At 38.6% G+C, this 17,688-nt stretch overlaps 1 protein-coding gene across 1 annotated transcript in view; it reads right to left on the bottom strand.

Moving 5' to 3' along the window:
- Positions 1-5,537: 5,537 nt before the first annotated feature.
- ARL8B (ADP ribosylation factor like GTPase 8B) overlaps positions 5,538-17,688 on the bottom strand; it is a 49,316-nt gene continuing 37,165 nt past the window's right edge. The window contains exons 4-7 of the mRNA XM_026501269.4: positions 17,364-17,457; positions 14,288-14,355; positions 13,332-13,402; positions 5,538-7,819 (exon numbers count right to left, since the gene is read on the bottom strand). Of these exons, the coding sequence (XP_026357054.1) occupies positions 7,770-7,819; positions 13,332-13,402; positions 14,288-14,355; positions 17,364-17,457 (283 nt within the window). The 3' untranslated portion in view covers positions 5,538-7,769. The remainder of the gene's footprint in view (positions 7,820-13,331; positions 13,403-14,287; positions 14,356-17,363; positions 17,458-17,688) is intronic.

The following is a 17,688-nucleotide window of genomic DNA, read 5'->3' as shown; positions in this document are numbered from 1 at the left end:
AACATTGAGGAGGTGTATGTAATGGGGACTCGGGAGCCCAGAGAAACATTTTATTACAACACAAGGTAACTGGCACCTACTAAGCCCCTCTTTTTTGGCTGAGCCTTATTCTTCCCCCCAAATCCTGAGAGATAGGCCTGCCCAAGCATCAAAGAGTATAAAGAGAGCTTGAACCGAGGTCTTTTGCCTATGAAGATTCTTTTACTCCTCTGTGAAAGGCAGGTAGGAACCATGCTAGAAATCCAATCTTGATTGGGCTTGATCCTGGACTTTGAGGTCTGCCTTCCAAGAACCTGAAAACTGAATGTGAACATTAGGGTATGTGTTGTTGCCTTCGTTAGCTATTTTATTGCAAATTTAAAAAGTTTTAAATTTGATCTTGCTCCATGGTCAAGTGCACTCCACATTAATGACAGCTCCTGTCCTCACATTTGGAGACAAGCTCCAGTAAAAACAAAACCAAATTTCTTTTCATAGCCAGAGAAAACCATCTAACTTTTGAAAGATGCTTTTCCTGGTAAAACTGACAGTAGCTGCCAGTTATGTATGTCTTATGGTCTTCAAAACGTGTTGTCGTTTAATCTTCACAGATAGCGTTGCTAGGCCTATTCCACAAGCCATAAGGGAAGAAATCAGGTTGGAAGGCTCAAGTTCTCTGAGCTACTTACTGTAGGCAGAAAAAGAGCTACCACCCAGGTCTCCTGAACTTTAGCAGAATTTACCAAAACTAGCTGGCCCTCAAAGCAAATGAAGACTGGTTTTTCTACTCTTCCCAAGTCACCCACTGGCAACATTGTTGACATTAGTGCCCTGCAAGGTGCAGCCAAAGATTTAGGGGCCAGGTTCAGAAAGTGTTTTGCCTCGAATTAAGCTGAATCAAAAGAACACGGAATATCTCATGCTAGCCTTTTAGATTAGCCTAGGACTCCCCTTAAGGTAAATGTGGCTGTTAAGATTGGGACAACACCCCTATCAGAAAACCTCAACCTTAAAAATCAACTCTTTATGAAAGGCTTTTCTGTACAGTCTCACAAGAGCATCAGGGGACTGATAAAAAAAAAAGAAAGAAAGAAAGAAAGAAAGAAAGAAAGAAAGAAAGAAAGAAAGAAAGAGAAAGAAAGAAAGAAAAGAAAAAAGAAACGTACTATGGTAAAAATGGCTTCGCTCTGGGGGACGCCAAAGAGACAACAGCTGAGAACCCAGACTCAGAAGCCCCATTGCCAGATGTTCAAATCATAGCTCTCGCCTCTTGAGTGACCTTGGGAAGTTACTTTTCTGTACCTGGTTTTCCCATCTGTAAAATGAGGGTGGTAAGAATAGTACTTAGAGCATATGGCAGTTTTGAGAACTAAAGTATTGAATGTATATAGTGTACCTACAACAGTGTTCTGTAGTGAGCCCTGTTACTACTCATGAACTCTATGAACTGACCAGCATTTAGTAGAAGTACCTGGTACATATAAACCTGAGGTCTGCTGGATGAATTAAACAAGCCCTATCCTATTTTCAAAGCACTATTTTAGGAGAAAAATGTGTCTAAGGAAACCAAATACGAGACTGGACAAGGACTAAAACTCACCACAGTCCAATATCGGCTCAAAGAGCTGTGAATCCTCACGTCTACTTAACATGTTCCAGCTTCTATACCTCGTGGCCCTAAATCTCTGTGATTTGGAATTATATCCCACAAGGTGATCCAAATTCAATCTCCCTCGTACTTTGAATGTTGAAGGGAAGTGACCTAGGAGGTATATTTTGGTGCCTTTAAGATATCCTCCATTGTAAACAAACAGGCAGACATTCCAGTTTTCAGAATCAACCTTGTGAGTCTGAGTGAATCACCGCACTAGGTTCCTAAAACTGCAAAGCCAGAAAATGACCTCAAAATGTACAAGGATACTTGCAGAGATTCCTATGTTAAATATCAGGGTTAATATAGTCTCATAAAAGGAGGATTTTTCTGCTCTAAAAAAACTATAAGGGATTTATTATCCAAAGCAATAATGTAAAACGAAACAAGTGATGTAATGATGACTTTTAAAACTGAGTACTGCTTCTTTCTGAAGCAATATATACTTGCTTTGTAAAAGGCAGGGTGGGGGGGAACTTAAGAAAAAAAGGGGGAATGAGGAGGAAATTACATATAATCACATTAATTTGGTGGAGATCCAACTGCAGAATTAAGGTAATATCATCTCCTCAGCTGGGTAAGAAAAGCTAAATTTCACTTGTTTAAAATTGTATTTAATTATCATTCCCACTTATCTGATGGGCCGAAATCCTGAAGTCTGTCAGCACACTCTGCTAAGACGTGGGAGACAGGAACTAGTAGAAACAAAAACTGGCATATCGTCTGTGAAGGGCAGTTTGGCAACTCCTAGCCAAAGTACAAACCCATTTACCCTTTGACACAGATATGCTTCTGTGAATTGCTGCACACATACGTACTTCACTGCAGTAATGGTTACAAAAGCAAAGGGTTATAAACAACCCAAATGTCTACCAACAGGGGACCAGTTAGGTGAACTACGGAATCTGGAAGTGAAAAACACATACACAATGAAATGAGAACTATGCTGCTATGAAGGAGAATGAGAAACTCTCTATACTTTGATATGGAAAGATCACTAGGACAGAGTAATTGGATAAAGTCATGTTCAAATCAGTATGCTACTTTCTATGTAAGAAAGTGATTAAAAAATATATATGTATTTCTATTTGCTTTTTGTATTTTGTATAAAGAAAACACTAGAAAAATAAATAAGAAAGTGATATAAGGATTACCTGTAAGGCCAGAGTGGTGGTGGGAAGGGTGGTTACTCAGTCATGGATCAAACCGACTGTTCATGTTTCTTTGGATATTTTCAATTTTTGAATCATGTGACTTACCTATTAAAAACCATTCAAAAAATAAGTGGAACCTAGAAAAAAAAAGTGGTAAGCTTCCTTTCCTCAGCTGTTCTAACTACTAAACCACTAAATCAAATGCAGTGATTATCCATCAAGAATTTATATTCACCATTCATATGCCATGCCCCACCCTTTAGGTTATTGATGTTTCCAGAGAAAGTAGATAACAATTGTTAACCTTCTTTGAAGGATGAGAGCTTGTGCTTTCATAAATCAGTTAGTGGTATGATAAATATTAATTTTTTTCCTTAGAAAATGATACAAATAGAAAAAGGAGTTATTTAATTCAAATATTGGGTAACTGGTAGACAGAAATGGTGGACTTTTAATATGTAGAAACAAGAGAGCACATTGTGTGATAGACTGTACAAAACTGAGGTTAGGCCAAAGCTGTATATAAAAGCTGGTTGGAGGAGATGCCATAATTGGCAATCTATTTATGTTCTATTTCCCATGTTCAAAAGGGATTACATTGACTTTGTTGGGGTATTCTCCCTCCTCTCATTACTTTGAAAAGAAGTATTTTCTAACTGTTCCAGTATTCTCTAAGCTCCAAATAAATTCTAGCTGAACCCAGTAACAGGGCAGTTATAAAGCGTTAAACATTGGCTCTAAAATAGTTTGCCCCCAAATTGGTAGTAGGTATGTATTTTTCCACATTGTATAGCAGAATAAACATATTTCTCTAGTCTGGGAGAAATACTTTAAATTTTTTAAATGATTTCAAATTATAAGCCTGTATATTTTATAGCATTTCCAAGTTATTGTATCATTCTGTAAAATGTGACCTCCAGCTCTTGTGTTAAAGTGATAAAATGTAAATATTTGTGCTTTTGGATTATTTCCAAGATGAAAAACATGCAAAGTTAACATATTCACTAGGCTGAGTGGGCCTTTTCATCTATCTTCTCTGCTGTTTTAGCATCATCCACATCTCTTGGCTGCTAGAACGGTAGTCTGTCAGGAGAAATAGTATTAGAGATCCTCTACTCTTCAGTTTACAGATAGAAAACTACAGGGCCAGAGGGAATTCAGCAACTCACCACACAATCAGTTAATAGCAAAGAAAGGAACCTATTTTCTCCAAATGTCAATCCAGCACTCTTGACAGAGCCAAACTACATTAGCATTTTAAACTGACAAATTATTTTCCTACCACATCCCTTCCTTTTATAAATTCAAGACCTGCAAGCCCCAGTAAAATGAAGTATCTTTCCCCCTCTGATTCCTGTTAGGAAATCTGCATTACCTAAGTTACCAGCTGCCTTGCAGTTTTAAAATAGAAATTACCTTACTGAAGAGAGGGCTTGTTAATGAAATGGAATAATGAATGACAACTGCTATTGCTTAGATTAAGAAACTTCCCATTGCAATCTATCTAGCATGTCAATGACTTGCTTCTGTTTCCTAAAAACAGCAAGAAGCAACAATTACAAAAGCACCCACTTTTATTAATAGCTGAGTTTTAAACAGAAATTATGTGGAGGCTATTTACTAATCAACAGGAAACACCTGCAGTGAGCCACACATTGTAGAACTGCAAGCTTAAGGGAAGTTGGCAAGGCTAGTGTTTGCTTTACTGTTTTCCTTTTCAAGCACCTTCACAGGCATATATGTTCTTGAGGGCTCAACAGTTCAAGTTTTTAATAAAGAATTTCAAACACAACATGGTGGTTTCCCCACGATGGCATTTTTAAAGTATTTGGCCAAGTGGATGTTACATTGTAATGCTGGCTACAGTAAATTCAGACTTCCACTCCAGTTCTCAATCTACCAGACCATGAGGCTGGAATTACCAAATCAACAGGATTTCAGTGTAACTGGATCCTGTACGGATAGAATTACACAAGGCAATTAGTTCCTCAGTCAAAACAATGAATACTGAAGGAGCCACAGTTCCAACACATCCAATTTACTTGACAGAATCAAAGGAAACAATTTTAGAAGTCTCAATTTTTGAAAGCAGTTATAAACTTAAAATCAAGGATTCAGTAAGCTAACCTTATATCCTCCCCACCCCTTTCCCAAATATCACATTCCTCCTTCAAAAATCGCTTTGGTAGAAGGGTGACAAGAAGAGGATCAAGTTAACTCCTTGACTAAATATCTCCACCAACCCCATACAAGAAATGAAACTGGGTATCCTAGGGACTTCTGTCCTAGAAATGCTAAATCACACATCCAATTGGCCAACAAGGTTTGGCTGTACAGAATAACAGTACGGATATAGAGAAAAAGCCAAGTTGAACTTTTCTTCAGTAAAACTACATAAAATCATTTCTGCAATAGCTTTGATGAGATAAATGTTCACTTTTATAATGCAAAAGATAACTCACTAGCAAAGCAGGCCAAATGGCTTTATTTTAAAAATGTGCTTCCGTGGGAAAACCACGTTTGATATTTAAAATCTTTTCATTCTGGAACTGAATTAAGTAGACCGGCCCTGCAATTTCAGCTTATTAGACGACTTTTGTTAAAATTTTTAAAACGAATAGATTATAAAGTGCCTAACCAACTAGCTCCTGCCACTTCTAAAAGTCCTAAATTTGATATATCAGGACAGTTTACAAGTAATAGCATTTCCTCCATCGTCCCCCCCCCAAAAAAATCGCAATATCAATCCTGTGGATATTTTAAAAGTTTATTTCTATTTTAACTAGCCCACAGACCCAATTCTTTGAGAAATGAGCTGATTTCTTTCTAACACATTGTCTGTGGACCTTGCTCGTGGTAACTTTCCTCCCATCCCCTTCCCAAAAAGTCAGCACCTTCCATCATGATGCACATTTTAAGTTAAAATTGTCAATACAACCCTCAAAATGCAAGTTTATTGAATAAAGCTGAGAAGAGCAGTAAACAGACAACAAATGCATCACCTAAATAAAAAAATTCACGTATTTACAAAGTTCAGTAACTGTTAAGTTTTCACATGCAGAAGTTAATGCACAGGAAAATGTTGGTAGTAGAGTTTGGATGTCTTGAAATGCTGAAAGCAATGAACAGACACACAAACACATTAAGTTTTAGCTATAGGTCAATTAACGAACCTATGCAGTCCCCACACAGTCACACACTTTAGTTCCAATTCCTCCTCTTAGGCACAAGCAAATTGCCACATTCTTTGTAATGGTTCAGAGTAACCATTAATGGTGTTGAGCTACTGTAGCAAGTTTAAATATCCCTTCATTTACAGAACCATCCACCCCATCAGGGAAGTATGCAACATGCTTCAAAGAGTAAGAACAGAATTTTAAAAGCTGAGATTCTACTCACAAAAACGTGAATGGAGGAAAACAAGTAGTATCTGTGCAACACAGTGCAGTATTTTGTACAGAATATTGTTAAGGCCATGGCAGTCTATAAATTAAAACTGGTATTCATTAAAACAACTGTTGACTGCACTCTGAGTGCTCAACATGTATGGAAATGCACTGTCTACATGAGTGCTGCTTAACAAAAGAAACACAATCACACACAGTGTGAGGCAACACAGAAGCGGGTGTAGCATAAAGTTTTATCTACTACAGTGGTTTTATGTGAGTAACAATTTACAAGTGAACCAGTATTAATGTGTCCCTTTATGTATATGGACGTCACTAAACTACAAACATGTTCGTTTTAAGTTTCTATACATCTCCGTGTTGTAGAAGCAAACACTACACAGCATCAGCTCCTCAGTTCTCTGTGTGATGGATCATGAAACAACCTGTAGACGCTGCGCATGATTACCTTAGATAGAGCAGGCAGGTCTAGAGTTGTCACAATAATCGAGATGTCTAATGGCACCAGACAAAAGAGTGCCGAACCTTACATCAATAAGAGAGAAAAATAAGAATTTTTATTTGTTTCTAAGTATCTATTGTGCTGAAAGTCTATGACTGGATATAAAAAGTCGAGAGTTAGAGTGTCATGCAGCAGCACTGATTTAATGACTAGAGATAGAAAGAACAAACAGGTGTTTGAACAAAGTCTGACATTCTTAACACATTTTATTATATTGGCTGGAATGCTCTAAATTCATGAAAGCCTTTGAGAAAATCTTCAATTCCCAACCGTTTAAAAAATTGTGTTGAACCACTCCCCCCCCCCCAAAAAAAAAGAGAAAAAGAAAAAGAAGAAAAAATAGAGAAGTAATGATCTGGACAGATACACAACAGCATGCCTTAGTTCCTCCCATATCCCCAGCTGCTATCCGGTGATGAAGAATTCTCAGAAAGCAGATGTTTTTAAAATTCATGTACGATCTCACCAGTGTAAAGAACCAATAACAACACTGATCTGGTGCCTCTGCTCACTCTTTGCAGACCATTTTTTAAATTCCTAAGGTGTAATTATACATTTCACATGCATTTGTGAGATATGTAAACATTATGTTTATATCCCACATGAGTCAGACTAAAGGTTTTCTAAATACTGTATGTGGCACTAGAAACTTCATGCTGTACCAAGTCAGTATCAGTATTAAGCTAATGGACTCTATAATGAAATATCATAAACATTTACTGAAAACCAATATAAAAATCTGGCCCAGAAAGACCAGAACAGAAATACGCAATTTTCTTGATTTAAGATGGTCAAGTGTGTGTTTAAAAAAAAAAAAAAAAAAGCTCTATACACTGTTTAAGACAAGTATGTATAAGAAGCTTTTTTTGTGTGTGCTGACTTTATCATGACAACTCTAGCTGATTCTTTATGAAGAAGTAGGGATACACATCTTCAGCAGTGCACAAGAGAAATAAACTCTGAAAAAGGCAATTTCTTGGGTTTAGGAAGGACCGTATTCTGGGAAGTACTTCAGAGGAACGGACAATAATTCTAGGATTATAGCCAGGAAGGACTGGAAGACTTCAGGAGATGCTTCAGCTTCTTCTAGATTTTGAATGTTGAATAAGCCACTGAAGTGTGATATCTAAAGATGGAGGGAAAAAAATTGAAGGCATTAAGATATCAAAGTTAAGACACTAAACATGAGAGACAGTATTTAAAATGCAGCTAATTCAAAGTACATGCTGGGCCTGCCTGCTTCTGCTTTTTGCATCTGTACTATTCTCCATTACCTAAACTTCACGAGGACATTCTAAGGAATTAATTCAAGACTCAGGAGTCTCTGATTTAAAAGTTAAATGATCCTCAGGACAGCCTGTGCCATCTTTTATTCATTCAAAAATTTACTGACTGCCTGTTAAGATAAGTACTGTATGTGAAGTGCCAGGAATGCAAAGATATGGGAGAACCCCACTATCCCCTGAAGGAGCTTTTAGTATCAAGTCAGAAAACATAGAAGAACTCATGTGGGACTGGGAGAAGGGCTGCCCCACAGAATTCCAGGCAAAGGAAACAACAAAAGCAAAAGAATAAACAAAGGTATGCACAGTGTGGAGATGTGGATGGATTGTATGTGATAAGATGTGGATGAAGCACAGGATTAGGGGAAGGGGCCACCACTCATCGCTAAGGCTACAGCAGGGGTTCTCAACTTCACCGTTTTGAGCTTTCGGACTGGATAATTCTTTGCTGGGACAGGACAAAGGCCTTTCCTGTGCATGGCAGACTATTTTGTGGCATCCGTGACCTCTACGCCTAGATGCCATTATCACTCCCCCTACACACCCACAACTATGACAACCAATAACGTCTTCAGGGATTGCCAAATGTCTCCTGAGGAGCAAAAATGTCCTCAACTGAGAACCACGGGCTAGAGGGAGCCAGATAACCTTGTATACCACTCGAACATGCTACTAAGTTTGGGTTTTAGTCTCAAGTCAACTGGAAGTTACTGGAGAATTTTAAGCAAGAAAATTATATTAGTTTATTTTAGGATGATCAACAATGGCAACAGAGGAGGACAATTTGGAGTTGTCGGTATAGACGCTATCACAGCAAGAATAGGAAATGCGAAGGCCTGTAGCAAACAAATGTTGTAGGGATGGAAGAAGGAAAATGTGGAGTTGACCAAGATACGAACAGAGAATCTTCTGGCCTCAGTGAGTTGTGTTTGTCATGGAGCTGTTGACAAACACGGTGGTTAAGAAAGAACAGACTTGAGAAAAAAAAGATAAAGAATTTAGCTACAGAGCATATCAGATTTGAGGTGCAGAAGGTAACAAGCATGGAGATGTCCAGCAGATAGTTTTAGCTATATCGATATCGATCTCAGAGAGGGATGGGAACTGGTAAGATGTCACCACAGAGGTGGCAGCTGAAGCTATCATAGCTGAGATTAGCCAAAAAAAGCACTTAGATTGACAAGAGAAGGCAGCTAAGTTGAAACAGTGAATTACTGTCCTTGAGTTCTTTAAAAATGTGTCATCCATATAAAGAGTATGTGAGCATCTATCAGAAGCAGCACTCAGGGGCGCCTGGGTGGCACGGCGGTTAAGCGTCTGCCTTTGGCTCAGGGCGTGATCCCGGCGTTATGGGATCGAGCCCCATGTCAGGCTCGTCCGCTGTGAGCCTGCTTCTTCCTCTCCCACTCCCCCTGCTTGTATTCCCTCTCTCGCTGGCTGTCTCTATCTCTTTCAAATAAATAAATAAAATCTTAAAAAAAAAAAAAAAAGAAGCAGCACTCAATTCTCCAAACCTGAAGGATGAGTGCAAATTCAGTTTACAAGCTAATATGTGTTATGGAAACTGTAAGCCACATACATGTAAAGAATAGCCTAGAGCTGAGATCTGAATAAATGCAACCTGTTCAGAGTTGTGGAAACAATGATTTAACCTGACTGTTGAACCAGATCATGTGCACTTTAAGAAGAAGACAGCAGTGTGTAGTAAGAGCAAAGCCACATTCATTAGGATTGAATGGGGAGAAAGGTAAATCTGAGAGTGAAATGCCCAGGTTTAAATATTTAAGAAATCCACTTAAAAAAAAAAATAAACAAAGCTTATGGACACTGGACAGAAGTTATATCCTAAGACAAATGGATCCTTAAGACTAGATAAAAAAGCAGAAAAGAAATAAGATACTCAAATGAAGGAGTCATCTTCCATGACAAAAAGGGCCACAAGTATGAGTCATCTTTGCAAAGATCATGTTCACAGAAGTAATCTGTTCTATGTGTGGTCTGAGGACACATTACTGAAGTATTTCATATTCCACACTGGGAAGCTGGAAGGAGAATATACAACCGATGTGCACTGAGATACTTCTGGAATAACTGAGTAAATTCATAAATTTGGTTCTAAAATATGTTGTAAAAGGTGAAATTAAAGAGGATGTTCTGATTAGACTACCCAAGAAGTCTAATCTACTTGGCCGTTAGTTGTATTTCTTGCTCCATTCAAATAAACAGGCATTCTGATTTACAAACCACTTGTTTTGAATCTAGTTAGAGTGGATCCATTTCCTTGGGCTTGCTAGTAAGTGAAGCGGCAGTTCTACAATCACAAACTGCTGACTATGGAGCTCTATGACAGACTATGAGGTCAGCCTCAAATAACAAAAGAAGTTCTCACCAACTCTCGGGCATTTACTTCTTCTTTTTTTTTTTTTTTTGGAAGATTTTATTTATTTGATAGAACAGGAAAGCACAAGCAGAGGGAGTAGCAAAGGGAGAAGGAGAAGCAGGTTCCTCACTGAGCAGGGAGCCTGATGCGGGGCTTGATCCCAGGACCCTGGGATCATGACCTGAGCCGGATCATGACCTGAGCCGAAGGCAGCCACTTAACCAACTGAGCCACCCAGGTGCCCCTCGGGCATTTACTTCTGAATGAGCTTACAAGATTTTTTCGGGAAAAGTATTCGGCTAGTTTCTCAAGGAAGTAAAACAAAGGATTTTTTTTTTCTCATTTCAATAACTTTTCCCCCCTATTTTATGAAATACCAGAGAAAATATAAGGGAGTGAAATGGATTTACAGAATAGCACAATGTCCTAAAATTATGGTTAGTGTATGCAGAACACAGTTTTTCAACCTCACCACTACTAACATTTTAGGCTGGACAATTCTCAGCTGTGGGGGATGGTAGCATGTTTAGAATATCCCTGGTCTCTACCCACTAAGTGCCAGCATCACACTCTTCATTATGACAACCAAGTGTCTCCAAACATTGCCAAATGTATCCTGGGGGCAAATCCTTCAATGAGAACCAGTGGTGTGTAAGTAAATGCTCTCTTGGGGACACAACTTAAAACTTAACATGAATTCCTCCTAACATGGGGGTGGAGGGTTTAATAAACTCTAAGTAACCCTAAGTGCTTGAAGAATCTGTCCTCAAATTAACTAAATGCTCACAATATAGCATATCACTTATTCTACCCATTTAACAGAGGACAGTTTGTGTCCGTCAGCAAAGTATTAGGCTCAGATTGCTTTTGGGTGCTCTTTAAAGGAAGCCCAGGGGCGCAAGGCTGGTTCAGTGGGCAGAGCACATGACTCCTGATCTCAGGGTTGTTAAGTTCAAGCCCCATGTTGGGTGTAGAGTTACTTAAAAATAAAATCTTAAAAAAATAATAAAAATAAGAAATAAATAAAGGAAGCCCAGAATTAGCAAGAAAACTATCAACACTTTGAGCTCATCAGAGCATGTTTGAGGAGGGGTGAGGAATGAGCTGATGCACTAGAACTGACTTGGGAAAAAAGTTAACTGTGATGAGAACCAATACATACTGAATGAAGGCTAAAGGGAAAAAAATAGAATACCTTCTAAACACACTGTGTTGGCACTATGTGTTACACTCTACTCCAATACAAGGTTTGTTTGTTTGTTTTTAATTGGAGGTGTGACTATGGTAGAATGGTCAGAGATACAATGTTTTTGGCTTTGAAGATGGAGGAAAGAGCCATGAGCCAAGAATGCAGGCAATTACCTAAAAGCTGAAAAACAGAAGGAAATGGGAGTCTCTCCTAGAGTCTCCAAAAAGAGCACAACCTGTCATTTTAGTCCTTGATTTCTAGCTCAGTGAGAACTATGACAGGCTTCTAACTGACAGCAGCAACAGAAAACTAACACACCCACGTGACATCCACCATATGTCAAATGCTGAAATGCATTTTCACATTCCCTCTCACCCACCATTATCACCATTTTATAGATGAGTAAAATTGGAGATCAGGGAGGTTAAGTGCTTTGTCCAAGGCCAGTCAGAGAGTAACTTAGGACCAAGTGTTCTGGCCTGAGGCTGCCTAACTCCAAAGCCCATGCTGTTTGCAGCCCATTAAAAGGCAATGATAGACAGCCTCATTTTTCTGTAGTAGCCCACAGAGTGATTTTTTTCACCAGTGACCACATACCCAGCTGCTTCAAGGTACATGAATTAAACTCTTCTCTCGCATTTTGTTTGGTTGAACCTGTCACGTCAGACAATAACCATGTGACTTAGTCTGAGTAGCTTTTCGTCATGAAGGTACACTTTACCAGTGAGTATATTGTATTGCACTGTCATAGGTCTTTTCACTCATATAGCTAACAGGTTGACTAGCCTTTTCATTTTGTCAAACGTTTCTATTCATCTTTCCTTTTGACCTTGTGATCCTTCTCAGACATTCCAATCCACTTTTATTAAATAACCTCTCACAAATTAGTTAAGAAACTAAAGTTCAGCCAGATATATTTAAATTCTTTAAGGACACTGTATTGGATTGAATAGTGTCCCCTAAAAATTCACACCTACCTAGAAACTCAGAATTTATTAAAAAATCGTGTTTATAGATATGAGGTCATACTGAATGAAGGTAGGCCCTAATCCAATGATATGTATCTTTATAAAAAGAGAAAATAATACACACAGAGAGACAAACAGAGGAGAAGGCTATGTGAAACCAGAGGCAGAAACTGGAGTGAAGCCTTGATACGTCAAAGAATGCCAAAGGGGGCCTACAACCACAAGCTAAGAAAAGGAAAGGAAGGATATTCCCCAACAGCCTTCATGGCCCTGCTTAACACCTTGATTTTGGACGCCTAGCCTCCTGAACTTGAGAAAATAAATTTCTGCTATTTTAAACCACCCAGTTTGTGGTACTTTGCTATGGCAGTTCTAGGAAATTAATACAGACATTAAATAGATGAAGGGTACTTTTGGGTAATACTTCCAATAGAGTACTAACATTACGGTAATATACTGGTTCAAAAAATGAACAATTGTTTAAGTGCTTATAGAACAATTTTTGTGAAGTCTTATTTCAAAAACATTTTGTTATAAAGCACAGCTGGATACTAGCTCTGCCAAAATTAATACAATAAATTGATATCACATAATGTTTAACTTCATGTCTATTTCATTTACTTCTTTAAATAGCATAGAGCACATTCAGGATGTTGTATTTGCTGTCAAAAGATACAATGTCTATTATTTTTCCTAAGGCAAAAACAACAGTCCTCTTATAAAGGAAGTCACTTAAACAGAAATGGGGATAATAAAGAATAAGAAGCTCTAAGACAGCCCTTCCAGTGACACCCATTTCTTCCACAGTTATTTCTTACCTATATTATCCTTTTCTTTGCAAGAAATTGAATAGCAGCAAATTTCTCTATCCTGAATAGCAGACAGGTTCCTGTAAGAAGCAGAATTAAGAGAATAAGTCTGTGCTTAAAATAACTATCAGACCTATCACTCTTTGTTCAATTTTCTTATCTTTCTATACTGAAGAAATTATTTTACTACTACTAAAATTTTTAGGAATTCACCTCTCTGGTAGGCCAAATTTACCATGTTTACCTAAAAACATGGCTATAATCATTACTAAATAATGGGAGGGCCTGGATGGCTCAACTGGAAAAGCGTATGACTCTTGATCTCGGGGTTATAAATTCAAGCCCCATGTTGGGTGTAGAGATTACTTAAAAATAAAATCTTTAAATAATAATAATAATAATAATGATGATAATATAATGATGCTAAACAAAGTAGTGGGCAAAATAGTATAATTTAGAACCAATTTTTTTTGTATGACTTGAGAACTTATTTCCCCCCAATTTTTTTTTTTTTTTAAAGATTTTATTCATTTATTCGACAGAGATAGAGACAGCCAGCGAGAGAGGGAACACAAGCAGGGGGAGTGGGAGAGGAAGGAGCAGGCTCATAGCGGAAGAGCCTGATGTGGGGCTCGATCCCACAACGCCGGGATCACGCCCTGAGCCGAAGGCAGACGCTCAACCGCTGTGCCACCCAGGCGCCCCTCCCCAAAATTTTTTTTAAAATTATTAACATATAATATATTATTTGTTTCAGGGGTACGGGTCTGTAATTCATCAGTCTTACACAATACACAGTGCTCACCACAACACATACCCTCCCCAATATCCACCACCCAGCCACCCCATCCCTCCCACCCTCCTCCACTCCAGCAACCCTCAGTTTATTTCTTGAGATTAAGAGTCTCTTAGGCAGAACAATTTTTTTTTAAAAAAAAACACCATCACTCATTCTTAAGACATACATTTTTTCAATTAGCTGTTTCTCATCCAAGGCATTAGGAAGATCTCTCTTGTTTCCAAGTACTAGCACCTTTAAAAAGAAAAGATATTAACAATAAACTTTTATGTAAGAAAAGGTCACAGAAGCATGAGATAGTCATATTTGTAGACATTAAAATTAGAATGCTACCACATGCCATAATATTGAGGTATATTTGTATAACTGGTGGCCTATCTCATTTATTTAATCTTTCAAATTAGCATTCATTTCAACTTCTACCACATGGATGCCCCTAATTCAGTATGTGGCTGCTAACTTCTACTTAAAATATTCTTAAATTCTTACCATATTCTTAAATATGGTATGTATTCTGCAATTTCTAAATAAATCTCTACCAAAATGTGAATATGATCTTAACACAACCAAGAGTGGGGGAACAATTTTTAACCACTTTTATGTTAGCCATTAATCATACAAACATATAAATATGCTTTTAAAATTCCTGATCCATCCTATAGAATATCATGTAGAAATATTCTAAGACAATGGTTAAGTCTGGAAATCAGGATAAATATAGCAGTCCTAAGCTCTAGGAATAAATGGTATTATCTGGTTGCTAGATGTGCTTTGAAAAGGAAAGGAGAGACAGGCTTCCCAATCACCACTCTATCTTCTCAGATAAGTCCTTTCTGCCTCAGAGAAGGAAAGAATAGGAGTAGATATGACATATTTGAGAATATCCATACTCTGAATCAGTGTTCTCTAAGAACATGTGATCTCTGACCCATCTGAACGAAGTACATGCCATGTCTACCTTGCCATACCTATTTCTTTCACTTAAAACACCCCCACCCTACTCCACACATTCTGACCATTTCTACTCATAGGACCTAGACTCTTACTTTGCACAAAGCACAAAGAGACAAGGACAGAGGCACAGAGAGTCAGGGACACTGGGAGCTCACAGGACAATGTTAAACCACAGCCTGTCTCCCCTTCCCCAACTTTCACCCCTCTCCATACTCTCATTTAAGTCACACTAAGTTCTCAAGCTGGACCTGCCTGAATTTCTAAAAATAATATCATGGCCATTTGTGACCAGCAGTCAGTTTGAGGGTTACCTGGCATTTTAGTCCTCTTACTACATTTAAGAACTCTCCTCCTACCTTATGAACCTGCCTCCCAATAAAGCTACTTGCTTCTATGGATAATTTTTGCCCCAGCTTTCCTTTCTGCTAGAGCGTGGACACATAATCTAGGATGAACCAAACCTTTCAATGCAGAGGCCGTGATGCAAGAAAGCAGGATAGAGAACCCATTCTGATAGGGAAAGGGAATCAGCTAGACGACCTTCCAATCAGAACAATTTTGTCTAGTGTTCAGAAACTGCATGTGGTCACCAGACTTACTCCGTGGTGAGTTTGGATATGATCCTGGCAGCTGCTCAGCTTCCTCGTTCCAGCCTATTTCCTGAGCCTGCTTATGCGCAGCCTTCTGAGAGACACTGTGAGCTACCCAATATACTTTCAATGAATTCCTTTCTACTTAAGTGCTTTCTATTGCTTGCAGCTAAGAAGACTTTTGGTGACCTTAAGGTAAGACTGACTTTTACTTACAGTAGGTACACAGAACCAGGTTTTAACACAGCAGAAAAAGAACAGGCTTTGAAGTCAGATAGACATGAATTCAAAACCTGGCTGCACAACATACTAACGCTGCCATGTAACCCTGAAGAACAACGGTTATAAAGGAGGGATAACCATGACCCTCATTATGTTTTAAGGATTACCTGAGAAAATATACCTCAAGTATTTAATATTCATGAATTTGTCATGAGGCTAAAGCGTGGTCCTTTTGCAACATTCTTCAGCTAAACAAATGGCACCCCCTTCCATCTAACTTCATGAACCAGAAACTAGGAATTATTTTTTATATCTCCTTTTCCAATCCATTACCAAGTCTGGTGGACAGCATTCCTAAATATCCCTAAGATCAGTTTCCTTCTCACCAACTTGTCTACTACCACCCTAACCCATGGTACTGTAATTTGCCAAGACAACTTAAACAGCTTCCTCAAACTGCCCTCCTTAGAGTCCCCCTTGCCACTTTAATCCATTCTTAAACTGAAATCAGAATGACTTAAATAACATTCTGACATTTAAAACAGTCCAACAGTGAGTGCTTGGGTGGCTCAGTCGGTTGAGCAGCTGAACGTCCGATTCTTGATTTTCGGCTCAGGTCATCGTTTCAGGGTCATGGGGTTGATTACCACCACCCCACCCCCCACCCCCGCGTGGATCTCTGCACTCAGGGCAGAGTCTGCTTCTCCTCCTCCCTCTCCCTCTGCTCCTCCCCCTCCCCCCACCCCTACCTGCTCTAATAAATAAAATCTTGAAAAAAAAGAAAAAGAAACACTTCAGGAAAAAAGTTTTAAAACACTAGCAACAGCTTCACACACAGTCCAGTCCAGCCTCCTCTAGTATCCTAGCTCCCACATGGCTCACCACACTCTCCCCACCCTCTCACTTTGCTTTTGCTCTAGGGAGACTGGGCTCCTCTCAGTGTCTTGCTTCCTCCTACCAAAAGGCCTTTTGTCTACAGTTCTCTTTTCTTCCAATCGCCCCATTCCTCACATGTCTACATATCCCTCACAATTCAGCTCAAGCAACACTTCCGCAGGGAATCCTTTCTTCCCTCAAACTAGATCAAATCTCCCCTCTAATTTTAACTCATGGCTCCTGGTACCTCTCCTTCATAGCACTTATCAGAGCTGTATTATTCAAGTGATTTCATGGCATCTACCTTTCCTACTAAACCACAAACTCCATGATGGCAGGGAGCATGCTTCTATTCACTTCTGTTCATCACTGTCTTCCCCAGGACTGAGCACTGCTCCTATTATATATAGTTTAATAAATAGCTGGTTAAGAAATGAATAAATAGCACAGAGCCCGGTATATGGCTAGTATTCAGTAGAGATAAGCCTTTTAAGACTTTAAGACATTTAACTGATTTCAAAAACAATAAATCATGCATTTATAATTTTAATAATTATATTATCATCATATAACATAAAATAACAAGAACTCCATACTTACTGGAATTCCTTGTAACTGTGGTTTATCTAGAAGATTATGTAGTTCATTTCGAGAGGCTTCTATCTTTTCACGATCAGCAGCATCTATCATGTAACTTAAAGAAAAAAAAAAGCGATTTCAAAATCTCATCTCCAAATTCTCTGATGGTCAAAATTAGGGATAAAGATTTTTAATTTTCATATTTATACTACCAAGGGACTCCTGGCTGGCTCAGTCAGAAGAGCATGTAACTCTTGATCTTGGGGTCCTGAGTTTGGGCCCCACACTGAGTGCAGAGATTACTTAAATAAACAAATTTTTAAAAAAGAGTTATATTACTGAAATT

Source organism: Ursus arctos, unplaced genomic scaffold, assembly GCF_023065955.2.
Source record: "Ursus arctos isolate Adak ecotype North America unplaced genomic scaffold, UrsArc2.0 scaffold_14, whole genome shotgun sequence".
In the NCBI taxonomy this organism is placed as follows: domain Eukaryota; kingdom Metazoa; phylum Chordata; class Mammalia; order Carnivora; family Ursidae; genus Ursus; species Ursus arctos.
Note: the sequence above shows the minus strand (reverse complement) of the source record. Positions and strands in the feature narration are given on the sequence as shown.